Source organism: Anomaloglossus baeobatrachus, chromosome 3 (assembly GCF_048569485.1).
Source record: "Anomaloglossus baeobatrachus isolate aAnoBae1 chromosome 3, aAnoBae1.hap1, whole genome shotgun sequence".
NCBI classification, from domain to species: domain Eukaryota; kingdom Metazoa; phylum Chordata; class Amphibia; order Anura; family Aromobatidae; genus Anomaloglossus; species Anomaloglossus baeobatrachus.
In genome coordinates this window covers 583202585-583224511 of record NC_134355.1, presented here as the reverse complement: position 1 = coordinate 583224511, position 21927 = coordinate 583202585, and the positions used below count along the sequence as shown (strand labels likewise).

At 52.0% G+C, this 21927-nt stretch overlaps 1 protein-coding gene across 3 annotated transcripts in view; it reads right to left on the bottom strand.

Moving 5' to 3' along the window:
* CEP63 (centrosomal protein 63) overlaps positions 1–21927 on the bottom strand; it is a 109431-nt gene that overhangs the window by 4708 nt on the left and 82796 nt on the right. For all 3 annotated transcript variants that reach the window (XM_075341006.1, XM_075341008.1, XM_075341007.1), the window contains exon 13: positions 11447–11675. In XM_075341006.1, coding sequence (XP_075197121.1) covers positions 11447–11675 — 229 coding nt within the window. The remainder of the gene's footprint in view (positions 1–11446; positions 11676–21927) is intronic.

Here is a 21927-nt window from a genome sequence, read left to right as displayed (position 1 = left end):
GCAATGTCGTCCTCCATACCCTTCTGGGTCCCTGGACGGAACGCAGCCTGAGGATACCCCTATGGAGGATCCTTCTGAGGTAATCCGGGCACATGCTTCACCGATTGCAGGGATCAGGAAAAGGGCACACGGCCGGGTGTCTCCAGCGGGCTCTCCCTCGGGAGCACACAGGGCACGCTCTCCCACACGCTCCATGGCTTCTGAAGAGCTGGAGGAGGAAGAATGCTGTTTGTACCAGGAGGATTCCTTGGTTTCATCACCCCCAGATGATCAAACTGCAATAGACTCCCTTATAGCAGCAATCAACCAAACTCTGAATGTGGAGGATCCCCCATCCACTACCACTGACCATACGGTCTCCTTTAAGAGGGCAAGGAAACACCAAAAGATTTTCGCTGATCACCCAGAGTTTCAGGATATCCTCACAAAGCAAAGGGAGAAGCCTGACAGGCGCTTCGGTAACCGAAAACTCATGGAGTCCCGGTACCCTGTTGCCTCACCTGCCCCTAAGGGCTGGGCCGATCCGCCCTCGGTCGACCCCCCAGTCTCCCGCCTTACCACAAAGACACTCCTGTCTTTACCCGATGGTTCTTCCATTAAGGACCCGACAGACAGACAGGTGGAGCACCTCGCCCGCTCTGCTTTTGAGGCTGCGGGTTCCTCCCTCTCGCCCTCCTTTGCCTCTGTGTGGGTCGCAAAGGCGATCTTGGTCTGGGCAGAATCCCTTAACACTTCGCTTGAGGAATCCCAGTTCACTCAGACCTTCACAGAGGTAACAGCTCAAATTGCCGCTGCGGCGGAGTACCTCATCCAGGCCTCCATGGACGCTGCTACCTGCGCAGCGTTTGCCGCCTCAAATACCATAGCCATCTGTAGAGCTCTCTGGCTCCGACAATGGCGAGCGGACTCTGCCTCCAAGAAGTCTCTCACGGGCCTTCCTTTTTTCCAGACCGATTGTTTGGCGAACGTCTGGACAAGCTCATTTCTGACGCCACGGGAGGAAAGAGTACCTCCCTCCCCCAGCTGAAGTCCAGGACGTCCTTCACCAGACGTCCAAAGTCCTCGTTCCGCTCCTTTAGGAACTCATTTGGTTGGTCGACATCCCGTACTGTCCCCGCCACCGGCCGCGGACTACGCAGGGACTGACCTTCTCAGCTCTCCCCGAAACCCACTTCGTCATGGCAGCCTAGACCGAAACAGTCCAGGACTAGGGAGACTCGGCCACGACGTTTTCCCCCCTCATGACTCCTTCGGCGCCCCGGAAGACACACTCATTGTAGGAGGTCGACTGCGGCTCTTTCAACACATCTGGGCTGCTGCCTCAGACGACAAATGGGTGCGAGACCTTGTGTCTTCCGGTTACCACATAGAATTTCGGACCCGACCCCAGAGTCGGTACTTTCTCTCAAACCCCCCAAAGACTCGAAAACGACGCAAAGCTTTTTTCTCAGCTATCCACTCGCTCCAAAACAGCAGGAGTGATAATACCTGTCCCAGTCGACGAGAAGTTCGGGGGGTTTTATTCCAACCTCTTTGAGGTCCCCAAAAAGGATGGGTCAGTTCGACCCATCCTGGACCTCAAACACCTAAACAAACATGTGCACGTATGGAGATTCAGAATGGAGTCCCTAAGGTCCATTATTGCATCCATGGTCGAAGGGCAATTCCTCGCCTCCATAGACATCAAGGACGCGTACCTGCACATACCCATCGCCCCAGATCACCAAAAGTTCCTACGCTTCGCAATTCAGGACTCCCACTTTCAATTCGTAGCTCTACCCTTCGGCCTTGCCACCGCACCAAGGGTCTTCACCAAAGTCATGGCGGCCGCCATGAGCATCCTTCACGCCAGGGGAGTAGTCGTTCTCCCTTACTTGGACGACCTCCTCATCAAGGCCCCCTCCTTCCGCGACTGCTCAACCAGCGTACAAATCACTGTGGACACCCTATCCCGCTTAGGGTGGCTAGTGAATCTGGACATATCATCCCCGATCCCATCACGATCCATCACCTTCCTGGACATGTCCCTGGACACCAGTCGGGGCTTGATCCTTCTCCCTCAGGACAAGGCGTTCGCTCTTCAACGAGCGGTACGCTGCCTTCTACGTCCTCCGTCTCGCTCCATTCGATTCAGCATGAAAGTGCTCGGCAGGATGGTGGCGGCTATGGAAGCAGTACCCTTTGCTCAACTGCACCTCCGCCCACTGCAGCTAGCCCTTCTAGCGGCCTGGGACAAGAGCCCCTTCTCCCTGGACAGACATCTTCACCTGACGCCTTCAGTCAGGTACGCACTCCGCTGGTGGCTTCGGTCCTCATCCCTATCGAAGGGGAGATCTTTTCTCCCAGTGAACTGGCTGGTCCTGACCACGGACGCCAGCCTCCTAGGCTGGGGAGCAGTGTACCTGCACCACACTGGTCAAGGACGTTGAACGCCCCAGGAGTCTTTCCTCCCCATCAACATCCTGGAACTCTGCGCGATCTTCCTCGCGCTCAGAGCGTTCAGCCCTCTGCTAGCGGGTCGTCAGATTCGAGTCCAATCGGACAATGCGACAGCTGTAGCCTATATCAATCGGCAGGGGGGCACCCGCAGCAAAGCGGCTTATCTCGAGGCCCACAAAATCCTCAGCTGGGCCAAATCGACGGGATCAGTGATATCAGCGGTACACATACCGGGGGTAGAGAACTGGGCAGCAGACTTTGAGTCGCCAAGGCCTGGCTGCCGGAGAATGGTCCCTCCACCCAGATGTGTTTCTACACATCTGCACTCGCTGGGGCACCCCAGACGTGGACCTAATGGCCTCAAGGTTGAATGTAAAAGGTACCCGCGTTCATAGCCAGGTCACGCGACCCGCGGTCCATCGGCGCGGATGCGCTAGTCTGCTCCTGGCACCACTTTCGCCTGCCTTACATATTTCCACCTCTACCCCTGCTGCCGCGGGTAATCAGGAAGATCAAGGCAGAGGGTGTCCCGGTGATACTGATAGCACCGGACTGGCCCAGGCGCGCCTGGTATGCCAAATTAGTACAAATGCTCACAGACACACCGTGGCGCCTTCCAGACATCCCAGACTTGCTGACCCAAGGGCCCATTTCCCATCAGAGCTCCAGAGCCCTGAAGCTGACGGCATGGCCATTGAGACCTGGATATTAACAAGAGCAGTATTCTCCCCCGCGATTATTGCCACCATGATCAGCGCCCGAAAGCCTGCTTCATCCCGCATTTACCACCGTACGTGGAAAATCTTCCTTTCATGGTGCAGGGAAACTAACGTCCAGCCTATGCCTCTGGCCATCCACAGAATTCTCGATTTTCTACAGTCTGGCTTGCAAGCGGGGTTGGCTCTCAGTTCCCTTAAAGGGCAGGTCTCAGCGCTCTCAATCTTCTACCAATGCCGCCTGGCTCAAAAACCGCAAGTCAAGACCTTCCTCCAGGGCGTTTCCCATCTAGTTCCCCCGTACAAACGGCCGCTGGAACCATGGGACCTCAACCTCGTTCTGGACGGTCTCGAGGTCTCCCTTTAAACCTCTCAAGGAATCCTCCCTTGCTCTTCTGTCCTGGAAGGATTCTTAGTGGCAATTACGTCCATCAGACGGGTTTCGGAGCTGGCAGCACTCTCTTGCCGCGAGCCTTTTCTGATCTTTCACCAGGACAAGGTGGTTCTGCGCCCTCTCCCGGATTTCCTTCCAAAGGTTCTTACCTAGTTTCATTTGAACGAGGACATTGTCCTGCCTTCCTTTTGTCCACACCCAGTTCATAGGGTGGAAAGGTCTCTGCATTCGTTAGACCTCGTCAGAGCTCTCAGATATTACATATCCAGGACAGTCCCCTTTAGGAAAACGGACTCTTTGTTCGTCATTCCTAAGGGGTCTAAGAAGGGACAGGCAGCTTCAAAGGCGATCCAGGAAGTCTACCGCTTGCAACTCAAGCCCATTCCTAGTGGGCTGCGGGCTCATTCCCCTCGAGCAGTTGGCGCTTCGTGGGCCATTCGGCATCAGGCTTCAGTGGAACAGGTGTGTAAGGCTGCAACCTGGTCTAGCCTACATACGTTTTCAAAGCATTACAGAGTCCATACCCAGGTTTCAGCTGAGGCAAATCTGGGTAGGAAAATTCTGCAAACGGCAGTAGAGCACCTCTCTTAGTAGGCGCTCCAGGCTGTCCGGGACTGGTTCCTAGTCCTTGGGTTGTGTTGTCTTCTTTTATGTTTCCCACCCATGGACTGCTTTAGGACGTCCCATGGTCCTGTGTCCCCCAATGAGGCGTCAGAGAAAAACGGATTTGTGTACTCACCGTAAAATCGTTTTCTCTTAGCCATCATTGGGGGACACAGCACCCACCCTGTTGGGCCTTGGTTCTCTCAGTACCTTATTTGGTTTTGACTCTTTTTTTCTCATGTTCCTCTGTTGAGAAGTTTTTACTGTTTTTTTCTCCTACTGCTTGTGTACTAAAACTGAGCTTGCCTGGCCCGGCCAGGGGATGTATACTGCAGAGGAGGAGCTATGCTTTTGCATCTACTTAGTGTCCTCCTATGGATAGGCAGCATAACACCCATGGTCCTGTGTCCCCCAATGATGGCTAAGAGAAAACGATTTTACAGTGAGTACACAAAAATCCGTTTTTTTTTCTCAGCAAATTTTATTCTACAATCATTTACAGTGTTCTATATGCTACAGAATGGTAATGTATCCATAAGAAACGGATGTCACTAGGATGGTCAGTGTGCCATTCGTTGTTTTTCTTGCACCCATTGATGAGTAATGTCTGACAGACGAGTGCAATCGCAGTATGCTGCCATTTTTTCACCAGTTTGATTTGCGCTAAGAAAAAGAAGGGAATTTTGTTACTTACCGTAAATTCCTTTTCTTCTAGCTCTTATTGGGAGACCCAGACGATTGGGTGTATAGCACTGCCTCCGGAGGCCACACAAAGCAATTACACTAAAAAGTGTAAGGCCCCTCCCCTTCTGGCTATACACCCCCAGTGGGATCACTGGCTCACCAGTTTTAGTGCAAAAGCAAGAAGGAGGAAAGCCAATAACTGGTTTAAACAAATTCACTCCGAGTAACATCGGAGAACTGAAAACCGTTCAACATGAACAACATGTGTACCCGCAAACAAACCAAAAATCCCGAAGGACAACAGGGCGGGTGCTGGGTCTCCCAATAAGAGCTAGAAGAAAAGGAATTTACGGTAAGTAACAAAATTCCCTTCTTCTTCGGCGCTCTATTGGGAGACCCAGACGATTGGGACGTCCAAAAGCTGTCCCTGGGTGGGTAAAGAAATACCTCATGTTAGAGCTGCAAGACAGCCCTCCCCTACGGGGAGGCAACTGCCGCCTGCAGGACTCTTCTACCTAGGCTGGCGTCCGCCGAAGCATAGGTATGCACCTGATAATGTTTGGTGAAAGTGTGCAGACTCGACCAGGTAGCTGCCTGGCACACCTGTTGAGCCGTAGCCTGGTGTCGCAATGCCCAGGACGCACCCATGGCTCTGGTAGAATGGGCCTTCAGCCCTGATGGAACCTGAAGCCCCGCAGAACGGTAGGCTTCAAGAATTGGTTCTTTGATCCATCGAGCCAGGGTGGCCTTAGAAGCCTGCGACCCTTTGCGCTTACCAGCGACAAGGACAAAGAGTGCATCCGAACGGCGCAGGGGCGCTGTGCGGGAAATGTAGATTCTGAGTGCTCTCACCAGATCTAACAAATGTAAATCCTTCTCATACCGATGAACTGCATGAGGACAAAACGAAGGCAAAAAGATATCCTGATTAAGATGAAAAGAGGATACCACCTTCGGGAGAAACTCCTGAATGGGGCGCAGCACTACCTTGTCCTGGTGGAAGACCAGGAAGGGAGCCTTGGAAGACAACGCTGCTAGCTCAGACACTCTCCGAAAAGATGTGATCGCTACCAGAAAAGCCACTTTCTGTGATAGTCTAGAAAGTGAAACCTCCTTCAGAGGCTCGAAGGGCGGCTTCTGGAGGGCAACTAGTACCCTGTTCAGATCCCATGGATCTAACGGCCGCTTGTACGGGGGAACTATATGGCAAACCCCCTGTAGGAATGTGCGCACCTTAGAAAGTCGTGCTAGACGCTTCTGAAAAAAGACGGATAGCGCCGAGACTTGCCCTTTAAGGGAGCCGAGCGACAAACCTTTTTCTAACCCAGATTGGAGGAAAGAAAGAAGGGTAGGTAATGCAAATGGCCAGGGAGACACTCTCTGAGCAGAGCACCAGGATAAGAATATCCTCCACGTTCTGTGGTAGATCTTAGCAGACGTGGGCTTCCTAGCCTGTCTCATGGTGGCAACGACCCCTTGGGATAAGCCTGAAGACGCTAGGATCCAGGACTCAATGGCCACGCAGTCAGGTTGAGGGCCGCAGAATTCCGATGGAAAAACGGCCCTTGGGACAGTAAGTCTGGTCGGTCTGGTAGTGCCCACGGTTGGCCGACCGTGAGATGCCACAGATCCGGATACCACGCCCTCCTCGGCCAGTCTGGAGCGACGAGTATGACGCGGCTGCAGTCGGATCTGATCTTGCGTAGCACTCTGGGCAAGAGTGCCAGAGGTGGAAACACATAAGGGAGCCGGAACTGCGACCAATCTTGCACTAGGGCGTCTGCTGCTAGAGCTCTTTGATCGCGAGACCGTGCCATGAATGTTGGGACCTTGTTGTTGTGCCGGGACGCCATTAGGTCGACGTCCGGCCTTCCCCATCGGCGACAGATTTCCTGAAACACGTCCGGGTGAAGGGACCATTCCCCTGCGTCCATGCCCTGGCGACTGAGGAAGTCTGCTTCCCAGTTTTCTACGCCGGGGATGTGAACTGCGGATATGGTGGAGGCCGTGGCTTCCACCCACATCATAATGCGCCGGACTTCCTGGAAGGCTTGCCGACTGCGAGTCCCTCCTTGGTGATTGATGTATGCCACCGCTGTGGAGTTGTCCGATTGAATTCGGATCTGCTTCCCTTCCAGCCACTGCTGGAAGGCTAGTAGGGCAAGAAACACTGCTCTGATTTCTAGAACATTGATCTGAAGGCTGGACTCCTGCTGAGTCCACGTACCCTGAGCCCTGTGGTGGAGAAACACTGCTCCCCACCCTGACAGACTCGCGTCTGTCGTGACCACCGCCCAGGACGGTGGTAGGAAGGATCTTCCCTGTGATAATGAGGTGGAAAGGAGCCACCACTGCAGAGAGTCCTTGGCCGTCTGGGAAAGGGAGACTTTCCTGTCCAGGGATGTCGACTTCCCGTCCCATTGGCGGAGAATGTCCCATTGAAGTGGACGCAGATGAAACTGCGCAAACGGAACCGCCTCTATTGCCGCCACCATCTTCCCGAGGAAGTGCATGAGGCGTCTTAAGGAGTGCGACTGACCTTGAAGGAGAGCCTGCACCCCTGTCTGTAGTGACCGCTGCTTGCTCAGCGGAAGCTTCACTATCGCTGAGAGAGTATGAAACTCCATGCCAAGATACGTTAGTGATTGGGTCGGTGACAGATTTGACTTTGGGAAGTTGATGATCCACCCGAACGCCTGGAGAGTCTCCAGTGCAAAATTCAGGCTGAGTTGGCATGCCTCCTGAGAGGGTGCCTTGACCAGTAGATCGTCCAAGTAAGGGATCACAGAGTGTCCGTGAGAGTGCAAGACTGCTACCACTGCTGCCATGATCTTGGTGAACACCCGGGGGGCTGTCGCCAGACCAAATGGCAGAGCCACGAACTGAAGATGTTCGTCTCCTATCACGAAGCGCAGAAAGCGTTGGTGCTCCGTAGCAATCGGCACGTGGAGATAAGCATCTTTGATGTCTATTGATGCTAGGAAATCTCCTTGGGACATTGAGGCAATGACTGAGCGGAGGGATTCCATCCGGAACCGCCTGGCGTTCACATGCTTGTTGAGCAGTTTTAGGTCCAGAACAGGACGGAAGGAGCCGTCCTTTTTTGGAACCACAAAGAGATTGGAGTAAAATCCTCGCCCCCGTTCCAGAGGGGGGACAGGGATCACGACTCCTTCTGCTCTTAGAGAGTCCACCGCCTGCAGCAGGGCATCTGCTCGGTTGGGGTGTGGGGAGGTTCTGAAGAACCGAAGTGGAGGCCGAGAACTGAACTCGATTCTGTACCCGCGAGACAAAATGTCTGTTCCCCACCGGTCTTTGACCTGTGACAGCCAAATGTCGCAAAAGCGGGAGAGCCTGCCACCGACCGAGGATGCGGAGGGAGGAGGCCGAAAGTCATGAGGTAGCCGCCTTGGAAGCGGTTCCTCCATTTGCTTTCCTGGGGCGTGAGTGAGCCCGCCAGGAATCTGAGCTCCCTTGTCCTTTCTGAGTCCCTTTGGACGAGGAGAATTGGGGCTTGCCCGAGCCTCGAAAGGACCGAAACCTCGACTGCCACTTTTTCTGTTGAGGTTTACTTGCTCTGGGCTGTGGCAAGGAAGAGTCCTTACCCTTGGACTGTTTTATGATTTCAGCCAATGGCTCACCAAACAGTCTGTCTCTAGATAATGGCAAGCTGGTTAAGCATTTTTTGGAACCAGCATCTGCTTTCCAGTCCTTTAACCATAAGGCTCTGCGCAAAACCACAGAATTGGCGGCCGCCATAGAGGTACGGCTCGTAGATTCTAGGACAGCATTGATAGCATAGGTCGCAAACGCAGACATTTGCGAAGTTAGGGACGCCACCTGTGGCACTGCTGGATGCATGATAGCATCCACCTGTGCTAAACCAGCTGAAATAGCTTGTAGTGCCCACACGGCCGCGAATGCTGGAGCAAACGACGCGCCGATAGCTTCATAGACAGATTTCAACCAAAGGTCCATCTGTCTGTCGTTGGCATCTTTAAGTGAAGCGCCATCCTCTACTGCGACTATGGATCTAGCCGCAAGCTTGGAAATTGGGGGATCCACCTTTGGGCACTGGGTCCAGCGTTTGGCCACTTCAGCGGGAAAAGGATAACGGGTATCCTTAGAACGTTTAGAGAAACGCTTGTCTGGATGAGCGTCGTGCTTCTGGATTGATTCTCTGAAGTCAGAGTGGTCCAAAAAAACACTTAATTTACGCTTGGGATACAGGAAATGGAACTTCTCCTGCTGTGCAGCTGCCTCCTCTGCTGAAGGAGCTGGGGGAGAAATATCCAACAGTCTATTAATCGCCGATATAAGGTCATTAACCATGGCGTCACCATCAGGGGCATCCAGATTGAGAGGGGCCTCAGGATTAGAATCCTGATCACCGTCCTCAGTCTCATCACAGAGAGACTCTTCTCGCTGAGACCCTGAGCAGTGTGATGACGTCGAGGGTCTTTCCCAGCGAGCTCGCTTAGGCTGCCTGGGACTGTCATCTGAGTCAGAGACTTCAGCTTGTGATGCTTGAGACCCCCTTGAAGTACGGATTAGTTCCAACTGAGGGGGATTAGAGAGCATAGCCACAGCAGTGTCCATGGTCTGAGGAACTGGCCTGGCCTGCAAGGTCTCCAGGATTTTTGTCATAGCCTCAGACATTTTATCAGCAAACACTGCAAAGTCTGTCCCCGTCACCGGGGCAGGGTTCACAGGCGTCTCTGCCTGGGCTACCACCACAATAGGCTCTGGCTGACGAAGTGCCACTGGGACTGAACATTGCACACAATGTGAATCATTGGAGCCTGCCGGTAGATCAGCCCCACATGCAGTACAAACAGTGCACACAGCCCGTGCCTTGGTAGCCTTGCGTTTTGCGGATGACATGTTGCTGCCTCCTCAGAGCAGTACAGGGTGTCCAGCCAAGAAGCGACCTTACAGTGCAACTATATATATATATGGTACCAAGAAAAAAGTACACTAATATATCACTGAGGCACTAGTGGGGCCAGCACTACTGTGCAGCTTACCGCCCGCTTAGGAGCGGTGTGTGGTCGCCAGAAATCCCTCTAGTCTGGGTCTCCCAGAGCCTGCTGCCTTTCCCCAGCCAGATCGCATGTGTAATGGCTGCCGGCGTCCTTGTGGAGAGGGGGGGCGGGCCCTGGGCGTACACCGACGAAGAGCGGGAAGTCTGCTTCCCCTTGTGCCTAGTGAGAGGGCTGGAGCATGTAAATAAAGCTCCAGCCCTCGGCGCTGCCATTGAGCAGCGTCTCTCCCCTACCCTGATTGACAGGGTGGGGGCGGGAACGAAGCGGCGCTAGGCCGCAGAAGCCGGGGGCTAAAGTTAGAAGCGCCGCCGCCGTAAAAGCGCGGTCGGCGCAAAGCCCCCGGCGCACCACAAGTCGCAGCTGCGCCGCCGCTCCAGGAGCGGTCGGCGCAGTAGTTCCCAACACACAACGTCACTCAGCAAAGCTGCAGTGACCTAACCCCCAGCGTACAGCGCCACTGTCCCCGGCGCACTACAACGCTCAGCAAGCCCTGAGAGTGTCCGTGCCTGCCGGGGACACAGAGTACCTGAAAGTTGCAGGGCCTTGTCCCTGAACGGCACTCCCGCTCCCAATCCAGCAGGTTCTATGGGTCTGTGGATGGAGCCCGGCCCCAGGGCTTGGGGGCCGGCAAGATCCCACTTCCACAGAGCCCTCCAGGGGATGTGGAAGGAAAACAGCATGTGGGCTCCAGCCTCTGTACCAGCAATAGGTACCTCAACCTTACAAGCACCACCGCGGGTGAGAAGGGAGCATGCTGGGGGCCCTATATGGGCCCTCTTTTCTTCCATCCGATAGAGCCAGCAGCTACTGCTGACTACAAACAGTGGAGCTATGCGTGGATGTCTGACCTCCTTCGCACAAAGCAGAAAACTGGTGAGCCAGTGATCCCACTGGGGGTGTATAGCCAGAAGGGGAGGGGCCTTACACTTTTTAGTGTAATTGCTTTGTGTGGCCTCCGGAGGCAGTGCTATACACCCAATCGTCTGGGTCTCCCAATAGAGCGCCGAAGAAAATAAAAAAATTACAGATTTGCTCTGCTTTATTGATTAACATTGGCTCAAGTGCAATGTGATTTTATATGCCAGTGTGAGAACCCTTAACCTAAATATTACCTCCTTAAAGCACTGCCTTTAGTACTTTATAGACCCCTGACAATATTTACCCTTCCACTTATTGATATTGACCCCACTACTTATCTACACAAGGGAAGTTGTAATTCTAAAAAATATATTTTCCCTATTTTCTGATGTCTAAAACTGGAGTGCATCTTCTAGTAGGTTGATTCGTGTGGTCTGGAAAATACAATATATGATGTTGTACTGTAACTATGGGGAAGAAGGGGTGATTTTTAACTTTATAAATGGCAATAGTGCAATAATACATGATGTATGATTGGCTACCATCCCCAAATACAAGGGGATGAAAGGGCACATGTGCATCACCGCACTAGTCACACTGGACTTTGAGATCCCAACTGGTACAACGCTAGGAAGTGAAGAAGAAATGAAAGTGATGCTAAAGGCAGAGAACAGATCACCCCCCGATCACTGCAGTACAAGTATCACCTGTGCCTCTAGGCAGGAATCTTCAGCACTCCCATCATCCACCTTGCGGAGTTCAGAAGACACGCGCTCCACAGGACTTGTCCTATTGAAACCTTGCAGAGCGCAGGCAGCTTCCCGATTGGAGTCTGACGTTTGCCGCAGCTCCTCATATCGCTGGGATACTTCATTCAGACGCTCGTTCAGTGACTTGAGCTCATCCTCATGTCTTCCCAACAGCTCTTGTGTCCTCCTAAGGAATCACAGAAACATTGGAAGATGGAATGTGGCCACAAACGGTTTCGTTTTTTCACTTATGAACAAATATTGATCTGTAGATTTCATCATGAAAGAGTTAAACAAAATAGCAGAATTTCACACACTAACCTGATAATCAAATACAGTATATTTGTTCATCCTGGTCTTTAACCCTGGATAACTGTAAATTTATAGTGGTGAAAAAGACAGAAGCAGTAATAAGAAATTCAGCTACCTATTTTCTCCTGTAACTGGGAATCCTATGGATGCTCCAGTTACAGTGGAAAAAGTTACTAAAAAGAAAAAAAAATATATGTTTCCCAGAGGTCTTATGATCTCTTGAGGAAAAGAAATGGTATAAAAATAGTCCTTACTGCAATAAAAAAAAAAAATAAATATATGAAATACACATTACATGCATAAATCAAAAACAAAAAAAAAAAAAAATCAAAAACAAAAAAAAAGTACTCTGGAGAATTAATTCGACAGATTATTTGGTGTGGTTTAGGATTTCCAGTGATTTATATATACACTAAAACAGCACCAGAGAATGAAACCCCAGGAAGAGTCAAAAACAGAAAAAAATTGCTAGTGAATAAAGGGAACCTGACAGTTAATTCACTCTGGTGACGCCGCAGGCAGCACAAGAATCAGAGCCGGGTGACACGAGCAGCTAGGCATCTTCTTCTGCTGATTCTAGGCGTAAGGTGAGTACAGTGTGACCCTGTGTGATTGAAGTCCACCAATAGTGTCATAGTGTCTATACTGCCATCTAGTGTTTGCTACACTGCTTAGAGATTTTATGTTTTTGCTTGATCAAAAGGTAGCCTGTGGGACTTCAATCCCGGTCCATGAGGATACACTTAGTTGGAGGGATTAACAAAATATACATAATATATTATGTATAAATATATTATATATATTGCATATGGGGAATCAATGCCCTTCATATTCCACAGTTAAGAACTGGGTTGCCAAATTTAAAACGGCCCACTTCAGCACCAATGATGAGGAACGTCAGAGTGGTTGTTGTTCCGGAGATCGGCGATGCTGCGCACAACCTCACACTGGAGAATTGACAAGTTTCAGCTAAAGCAATAGCAGACATCATGGGGATTTCCTGTGAACGTGTTTGTGTCATTATCCATGAACATTTGGACATGAAGAAGCTATCTGCAAAGTGGGTCCCCAAATGTTTGACAACAGATCAGAAAAGCATGAGTGTGAAAACTTCCCAGTCCATTTGTCAGCATTTCCGGACTGATAAGAACTTCCTGGATCGACTGGTCACTATGGATGAGACCTGGATTTATATGTATGACCCTGAAAACAAGGAGCAGTCAAAGAAGGGAATTTTGTTACTTACCGTAAATTCCTTTTCTTCTAGCTCTTATTGGGAGACCCAGACGATTGGGGTATAGCTACTGCCTCCGGAGGCCACACAAAGCACTACACTAAAAAGTGCAAGGCCCCTCCCCTTCTGGCTATACCCCCCCGTGGTATCACGGGTTCTCCAGTTTTAGTGCCAAAGCAAGAAGGAGGAAAGCCAATAACTGGTTTAAACAAATTAACTCCGAGTAACATCGGAGAACTGAAAAACCGTTCAACATGAACAACATGTGTACCCGCAAACAACAAAAACATCCCGAAGGACAACAGGGCGGGTGCTGGGTCTCCCAATAAGAGCTAGAAGAAAAGGAATTTACGGTAAGTAACAAAATTCCCTTCTTCTTCAGCGCTCTATTGGGAGACCCAGACGATTGGGACGTCCAAAAGCTGTCCCTGGGTGGGTAAAGAAATACCTCATGTTAGGGCTGCAAAACAGCCCTCCCCTACGGGGGTGTCACTGCCGCCTGCAGGACTCTTCTACCTAAGCTGGCATCCGCCGAAGCATAGGTATGCACCTGATAATGCTTGGTGAAAGTGTGCAGACTGGACCAGGTAGCTGCCTGGTACACTTGTTGAGCCGAAGCCTGGTGTCGTAATGCCCAGGACGCACCCACGGCTCTGGTTGAGTGGGCTTTTAGCCCTGAAGGAACCGGAAGCCCCGCAGAACGGTAGGCCTCTAGAATTGGTTCTTTGATCCATCGAGCCAGGGTGGCTTTAGAAGCCTGCAACCCCTTGCGCGGACCAGCGACAAGGACAAAAAGTGCATCGGAACGGCGCATGGGCGCCGTGCGGGAAATGTAGAGTCTGAGTGCTCTCACCAGATCTAACAAACGTAAGTCCTTTTCATACCGGTGAACCGGATGAGGACAAAAGGAAGGCAAGGATATATCCTGATTAAGATGAAATGAGGATACGACCTTAGGGAGAAACTCCGGAATGGGGCGCAGCACTACCTTGTCCTGGTGGAACACCAGGAAGGGAGCCTTGGATGACAGAGCTGCCAGCTCAGACACTCGCCGAAGCGATGTGATCGCAACGAGAAACGCCACCTTCTGTGACAGGCGAGAAAGGAAACTTCCTTCAGAGGCTCGAAAGGCGGCTTCTGGAGAGCAACTAATACCCTGTTGAGATCCCATGGATCTAACGGCCGCTTGTACGGGGGTACGATATGACAGACCCCCTGTAGGAACGTGCGCACCATAGAAAGACGTGCTAGACGCTTCTGAAAAAACACGGATAGTGCCGAGACTTCCCCCTTAAGGAAGCCGAGCGACAAGCCCTTTTCTAACCCCGATTGCAGGAAGGAAAGAAAAGTAGGCAATGCAAATGGCCAGGGAGACACTCCCTGAGCCGAGCACCAGGTTAAGAAAATCTTCCACGTTCTGTGGTAGATCTTAGCAGAGGTGGACTTCCTAGCCTGTTTCATGGTGGCAACGACCCCTTGGGATAATCCTGAAGACGCTAGGATCCAGGACTCAATGGCCACACAGTCAGGTTCAGGGCCGCAGAATTCCGATGGAAAAACGGCTCTTGGGACAGTAAGTCTGGCCAGCCTGGTAGTGACCACGGTCGGCCGACCGTGAGATGCCACAGATCCGGGTACCACGATCTCCTCGGCCAGTCTGGGGCGACGAGTATGACGCGGCTGCAATCGGATCTGATTTTTTGCGCAGTACTCTGGGCAAGAGTGCCAGAGGTGGAAACACATATGTGAGCCGGAACTGCGACCAATCTTGCACTAAGGCGTCTGCCGCCAGAGCTCTGTGATCGCGCGATCGTGCCATAAATGCCGGGACCTTGTTGTTGTGCCGAGACGCCATTAGGTCGACGTCCGGCACCCCCCAGCGGCGACAGATTTCCTGAAACACGTCCGGGTGAAGGGACCATTCCCCTGCGTCCATACCCTGGCGACTGAGGAAGTCTGCTTCCCAGTTTTCTACGCCCGGGATGTGAACTGCGGATATGGTGGATGCTGTGTCCTCCACCCACATGAGGATTCGCCGGACTTCCTGGAAGGCTTGCCGACTGCGCGTCCCTCCTTGGTGGTTGATGTATGCCACCGCTGTGGAGTTGTCCGACTGGATTCGGATCTGCTCTCTTTCTAGCCACTGCTGGAAAGCTAGTAGGGTAAGATACCCTGCCCCGATTTCCAGAACATTGATCTGAAGGGTGGACTCCTGCTGAGTCCACGTCCCCTGAGCCCTGTGGCGGAGACAAACTGCTCCCCACCCTGACAGACTCGTATCTGTCGTGACCACTGCCCAGGATGGGGGTAGGAAGGATCTTCACTGTGATAATGAGGTGGGAATAAGCCACCATTGCAGAGAGTCCTTGGCCGTCTGGGAAAGGGAGACTTTCCTGTCCAGGGAGGTTGACTGCCCGTCCCATTGGCGGAGAATGTCCCCTTGCAGTTGGCGCAGATGAAACTGCGCAAAGGGAACTGCCTCCATGGCTGCCACCATCTTCCCTAGGAAGTGCATGAGGCGCCTTAAGGGGTGCGACTGGCCTTGAAGGAGAGACTGCACCTCTGTTTGCAGTGAACGCTGCTTGTTCAGCGGAAGCTTCACTATCGCTGATAGAGTGTGAACTCCATGCCGAGATACGTTAGTGATTGAGTCGGTGACCGATTTGACCTTGCCAAATTGATGATCCACCCGAAAGTCTGGAGAGTCTCCAGCGTAACATTCAGGCTGCGTTGTCATGCCTCGAGGGAGGGTGCTTTGACGAGTAGATCGTCCAAGTAAGGGATCACCGGGTGTCCCTGAGAGTGCAAGACTGCTACCACTGCTGCCATGACCTTGGTGAACACCCGTGGGGCTGTCGCCAGACCGAATGGCAGAGCTACGAACTGAAGATGGTCGTCTCCTATCACAAAACGTAGAAAACGTTGGTGCTCCGTAGCAATTGGCACGTGGAGATAGGCATCTTTGATGTCTGTTGAGGCAAGGAAGTCTCCTCGAGACATTGAGGTAATGACGGATCGGAGGGATTCCATCCGGAACCGCCTGGCGTTCGCATGCTTATTGAGCAGTTTTAGGTCCAGAACAGGACGGAAGGAGCCGTCCTTTTTTGGAGCCACAAAGAGATTGGAGTACAAACCCTCGCCCTCGTTCCTGAGGGGGGACAGGGATCACCACTCCTTCTGCTCTTAGAGCGTCCACCGCCTGCAGCAGGGCATCTGCTCGGTGGGGAGGTGGGGCCGTTCTGAAGAATGGAGTCGGAGGACGAGAACAGAACACTGTCCTGTGCACGTGAGCACAATGTCCGTCACCCACCGGTCTGTGACCTGTGGCAGCTAAATGTCGCCAAAGGCGGGGGAGTCTGCCATCAACCGCGGATGCGGAGAGAGAGAGAGAGCTGAGAGTCATGAGGAGACCGCCTTGGTAGCGGTTCCTCCGGCTGCCTTCCTTGGGCGTGATTGAGCCCGGCCGGAATCTGAGCCCATCTGAGGTTTTGTAGCCCTTTTGCACGAGGACAATTGGGACCTGCCCGAGCTTGGGAAGGACCGAAACCTCGACTGTACTTTTAGGACAGCATTAATAGGGTAAGTCGCAGTGCAGACATTGCGGAGTTACGGACGCCTCTGCGGTACAGATGTACATGTGCTCAAGGCCAGCTGCGCAAGAACAGCTGAAAAGGTTAGGTTGCCTATACGGCTGTGAATGCCGGAGCAACCGACACGCCGATAGCCTCCTAGACAGATTTCAACCAGAGTCCATCTGTCTGTGAATGGCATCTTTAAGTGAAGCCCCATCTCCAGTGCAACTATGGCTCTAGACGCAAGCCTGGAGATTGGAGAATCCACCTTTGGACCCTGGGTCCAGCGCTTGACCACGTCAGGGGAAAAGGGATAACGTGTATCTTAAAAACGTTTGGAGAAGACGCTTATCTGGTAAGCGTGGTGTTTCTGGACTGCTTCTCTGAAGTCAGCGTGGCCAGAAAAATACTCAATATCCGTTTGAGATACTGAAAAGGGACTTCTCCTGCTGTGAAGCTGACTCCTCCACTGGGGGAGCTGAGGGAGAAAGATCCAACCTTCCATTGATGGACGCTATAGGATCATTCCGTATGGCGTTACCATCCGGTGTATCCGGATTGATAGCGATGTCAGGATCAAAGTCCTGGAGAGCTGCCTTATCATACAGAGAGTCCTCCTGGGACCCCCCCGTTCCAAATGAGGTTGGTCAGGAAGATTGCCCATGGCCTGTCTGGACTGCAAGTCTCTATCTTATGACAATATATCTGTCGAAACTGCAACTCCGTCCCTGTCCTTGGACAGGGATGACAGGTGGTTTCTTTGGCCACGACTAGTAGAGACCCCGGCAGACGAAGCGCTAGAGACCCCGGCAGACGAAGTGCTACAGGGGAGCATGCACACAATGGGACGGTGTCATGAACAGCATCCCATGTAGTAAAAACAGCACTGAAAATCTGTGTTGCTTTTTTGCCGCTGCCGACTAGCCATCTAGAAGTATATAGCCAAGATTGGTGACCGTACAGTGCAATGTATAGCATACAAGCATAAAGTACAAATGAACACTGCAGCACAAGCAATACAAGCAGCATAGAAGCCTGTGCCCTGGCACCTCTGCTCTTCTGCTGCTGTAGACTAGTCATCTAGGGGAATATAGCCCAGAAGAGTGACCATACAGTGCAATGTATAGCATACAAGCACAAGTACAAATGCACACTGCAGCCCATGCAATACAAGCAGCATAGAAAAAAACCTGTGCCCCAGCACCCTTGGTTTTCTGCTGCTGTAGTCTAGCCATTCCAGGAGAATATAGCTAAGACTAGCGACTGTACAGTGCAGTGTATAGCATACAAGCATAAACACAAATGAACACTTCAGTACGTGCAATACAAGCAGCCTAGAAAGCCTGTGCCTTAGCACACCTGCTTTCCTGCTGCTGATGTGTCGCTCTCCAAGCGGGCATATAGCGACCTATGCAGTTAAAATACACATGTACACACTGCAGTATATATTGGGGTCAGCACTATGTGTGCCGCTTACCGCCCGCCTATAAGCGGGTGTATGGTCGCCACCGTCCTGCCTGGTTGCCGAAAGTCCGAGCTCGGACTGCAGTAATGGCTGCCGGCGTCTTCCCCAGCTCGTGTGAGGAGGGGCGGGCCGTGGGCGTGCCCCAAGTCAGAGCGGGAATCCGGCGTCCGACAGTGTGCAGTGAGAGGGCTGGAGCATGTAAATAAGGCTCCAGCCCTCGGCGCTGCTGATTGCTCAGCGTCTGTCCCCTTCCCTGACAGGGAGGGGGCGGGAACGAAGCGGCACTAGGCCGCAGAAGCCGGGGACTGGATTTATAAGCGCCGCCGCCGTAAAAGCGCGGTCGGCGCCCAGTCCCCGGCGAACTACAAGTCCCAGCCGCGCCGCCGCTCCCGGAGCGTCCGGCGCGGTAGTTCCCAATACACAAAGTCACTCAGCAAAGCTGCAGTGACTGTAACCCTTTACTGTCCCCGGCGCACTAGCACACCCAGCAAGTCTGGAGTGTGCTGTGCCTGTGTGTACGGGGACACAGAGTACCTGTAATGGTGCAGGGCCATGTCCCTGAACGGTACTCCAGCTCCGTATCCAGCAGGTTCAAATGGGTCTGTGGATGGAGCCCGGCGTCAGAGCTTTGAGGCCGGCAGGATCCCACTTCCTCAGAGCCCCCCAGGGGGATGTGGAAGGAAAGCAGCATGTGGGCTCCAGCCTCCGTACCAGCAATAGGTACCTCAACCTTACAACACCATCAACGGGTGAGAAGGGAGCATGCTGGGGGCCCTATATGGGCTCTCTTTTCTTCCATCCGAAATAGTCAGCAGCTACTGCTGACTAAACAGTGGAGCTATGCGTGGATGTCTGACCTCCTTCGCACAAAGCTTGAAAACTGGAGAACCCGTGATACCACGGGGGGGTATAGCCAGAAGGGGAGGGGCCTTGCACTTTTTAGTGTAGTGCTTTGTGTGGCCTCCGGAGGCAGTAGCTATACCCCAATCGTCTGGGTCTCCCAATAGAGCGCTGAAGAAAGAATGGAGGCACAGTGGTGCTCCTCGTCCAAAGGTCAAAGTGCAAAAATCAGCCACTAAGGTGATGTCGTCTGTGTTCTGGGATAAGGAGGGCGAGCTGCTAGTGGACTACCTTCTAAAGGGTTCCACCATCAATGCAAGGTATTACAGAACTTTTGGACCAATTGAAGCCAGCTCTGAAGGCCAAAAGGCGTGGCATGCTGTCCAAAAGGAAGCTTTTTTTCAACCACTTTTTTATTTTCAACCATTGCAAAGCTGGCAGAGCTAGGTTCCAGCAGGTTAACCACCCACCTTATTCACCAGATCCAACTCCCTCCAACTATCATCTTTTTCCAAACCTGAAGAAACACCTCAAGGGTACCAAATTTCACACCATTTCTGATGCCATAGCTGTACAGATGCCTGGTTTGAGGCAGAACCAAAATCCTTCTTTTGGCTAGGCTTACAGAACTTGGCCCTTTAAATCCTGTATACAGCAATGCCCACGTGAGGACGTACTTTGTGAGTGGGGTAGGCACTAAATGCGCTCTCGTCTCATAGAAGAGGAGGGGCTGCCCCAGCGTTCCCTAGGTTTGTTTGTGCCCCCGGGTGTCCCTTCAGCCTCCCCAGGGCTACCTGTGTCCCTCCAGCCTCCCCACGGCTGCCTGTGCCCCTCCAGCCTCCCCACGGCTGCCTGTGCCCCTCCAGCCTCCCCACGGCTGCCTGTGCCCCTCCAGCCTCCCCACGGCTGCCTGTGCCCCTCCAGCCTCCCCACGGCTGCCTGTGCCCCTCCAGCCTCCCCACGGCTGCCTGTGCCCCTCCAGCCTCCCCACGGCTGCCTGTGCCCTTCCAGCCTCCCCACGGCTGCCTGTGCCCTTCCAGCCTCCTCAGGCCTTCCTCCCCAGCGGTGTTTTCCCAGATATCTGGAATATCATAGGTTTTGCTGGTACTGTAAAAAGCAGCTTTTTATAAGCATGGATTTGCATAAAACCAATGAAAAAAATGCAGCAAAAATGCCCTGCGTTACCATAGCCTAAGGGTATGTGCGCACGTTGCTTTTTACCTGCTTTTTTGCTGCTTTTTCTTCTGCGCTGTTTAATGCCAAAATGGATGTGTTCTTCTATTCAAGCAAAGTCTATGGGAATTTGGGTTTCTTGTTCACACTATGTTGTTCAAAATGCTGCCTTTTTGTGGCAGAACTTTGGTCAAAAACTCAGCTTTTCAAAGAAGCAACATGTCAATTGTTTTTGCCATTTGGGTTTTGCACTGCAAAGCTGAGTTTTTGACCAAAGTTCTGCCACAAAAAGGCAGCATTTTGAACAACATAGTGTGAACAAGAAACCCAAATTCCCATACACTTTGCTTGAATAGAAGAACACATCCATTTTGGCATTAAACAGTGCAGAAGAAAAAGCAGCAAAAAAGCAGGTAAAAAGCAGGTAAAAAGCAACGTGCGCACATACCTTAAAATGGCAAAGAAACCAAGTTTACAAATAAAAACTGAGCTCAACAGACAAAAAGAGGAACCCAAAAGACAATGGTGGGATTGCATTTTTTATCAAAATCTCAGCGAACTTGGAATTTTTCTTCTGTTTTTCAATATAGTATTTATTTTACTCACTTATATAGCACTATTAATTTAGCAGCGGTTTACAGATGTGATCATAGCTGTCCCCATTGGAGCTCACAATCAAAATTATCTGTATGTTTTTGGAGTGTGGGAGGAAACCCACGCAAACACGGGGAGAACATACAAACTCCTTGCAGATGGTGTCCTTGGTGGGAATTGAACCCAGAACACCATTGCTGCAAGACTGCAGTGCTAACCACTGAGCCACCGTGCTGCCTAATGGTAAAATTAACACAATTCGTCCCACAAAAAACAAGCTCACATTAGGCTATGTAAAGTCTAAGTCTATGTAAACATAGAATAGTTATGGCTTTTCAAAGACTAGGAAGAATAAGCTTTAGAGCAAAAATTAAAATTGTCTGTGTCCTTTAAGGGTGTCTGTCAGTTCAAACTGGCAGCATAACCTAAGCACACAGTCTTATAGGGGATATAGACTGTCTAAAAAAATTTCACCTTTAGCATTATAATTGCTGCCTCCATTCTGCAGAAACTGAAGTATTCAAATCATAAACCGTATTTTTCGGACTATAAGACGCACTTTTTTCCCCCCAAAAGTTGGGGGAAAGTGGGGGGTGCGTCTTATAGTCTGAATGTAGGGCTGCGGGGAATGAGGGTGCTGCGGTGGAGCGGGTCACCGGGGGCATAAGCAGGCTGTAGCAGCGCCTGCCGTGACCACGTGGGCCCGCTCATTTCATATGCACGCCCACCATCCCGCCCATCATCTCTCAGCGCTGAAGCCAGCGCTGACAGGTGGGCGGCGGGATGATGGGCGGGGGGTGCGCGCATGGTAAAGTGCCGGCCCATTTGATCACCCCTAGCTACTACAGCCTGGAGTGATCATGCGCGGTTGTATTCACTGCCCCCCGCGCATCATCATCAGCACGGGGTGCAGTGAATAAGTATGGTATACTCACTGGTCACAGTTCCCTGCAGCATCGCGATGTCTTCCTGTCTGCCGAACGCTGATCTGTGTAGAGCGGTGAGCACAGCGATGACGTCATCTCTGTGCGCACCGCTAGTCTCCACACACATCAGCGAGCCGTCAGACAGGAAATCGCGATGCTGCAGGGGAACGGCTCCACAAAGGTCAGCGGCGCTGCTGCTGACACAGAGAGGATGCTGCAGGGAGTGGGGAAAGGTGAGTATAAACGTTTATTTTTTTTCTGTGCCACTGGATGCAGGCCATATACCAGGATGGGGGTAAATGAGCAGGATGGGGGTATATTAT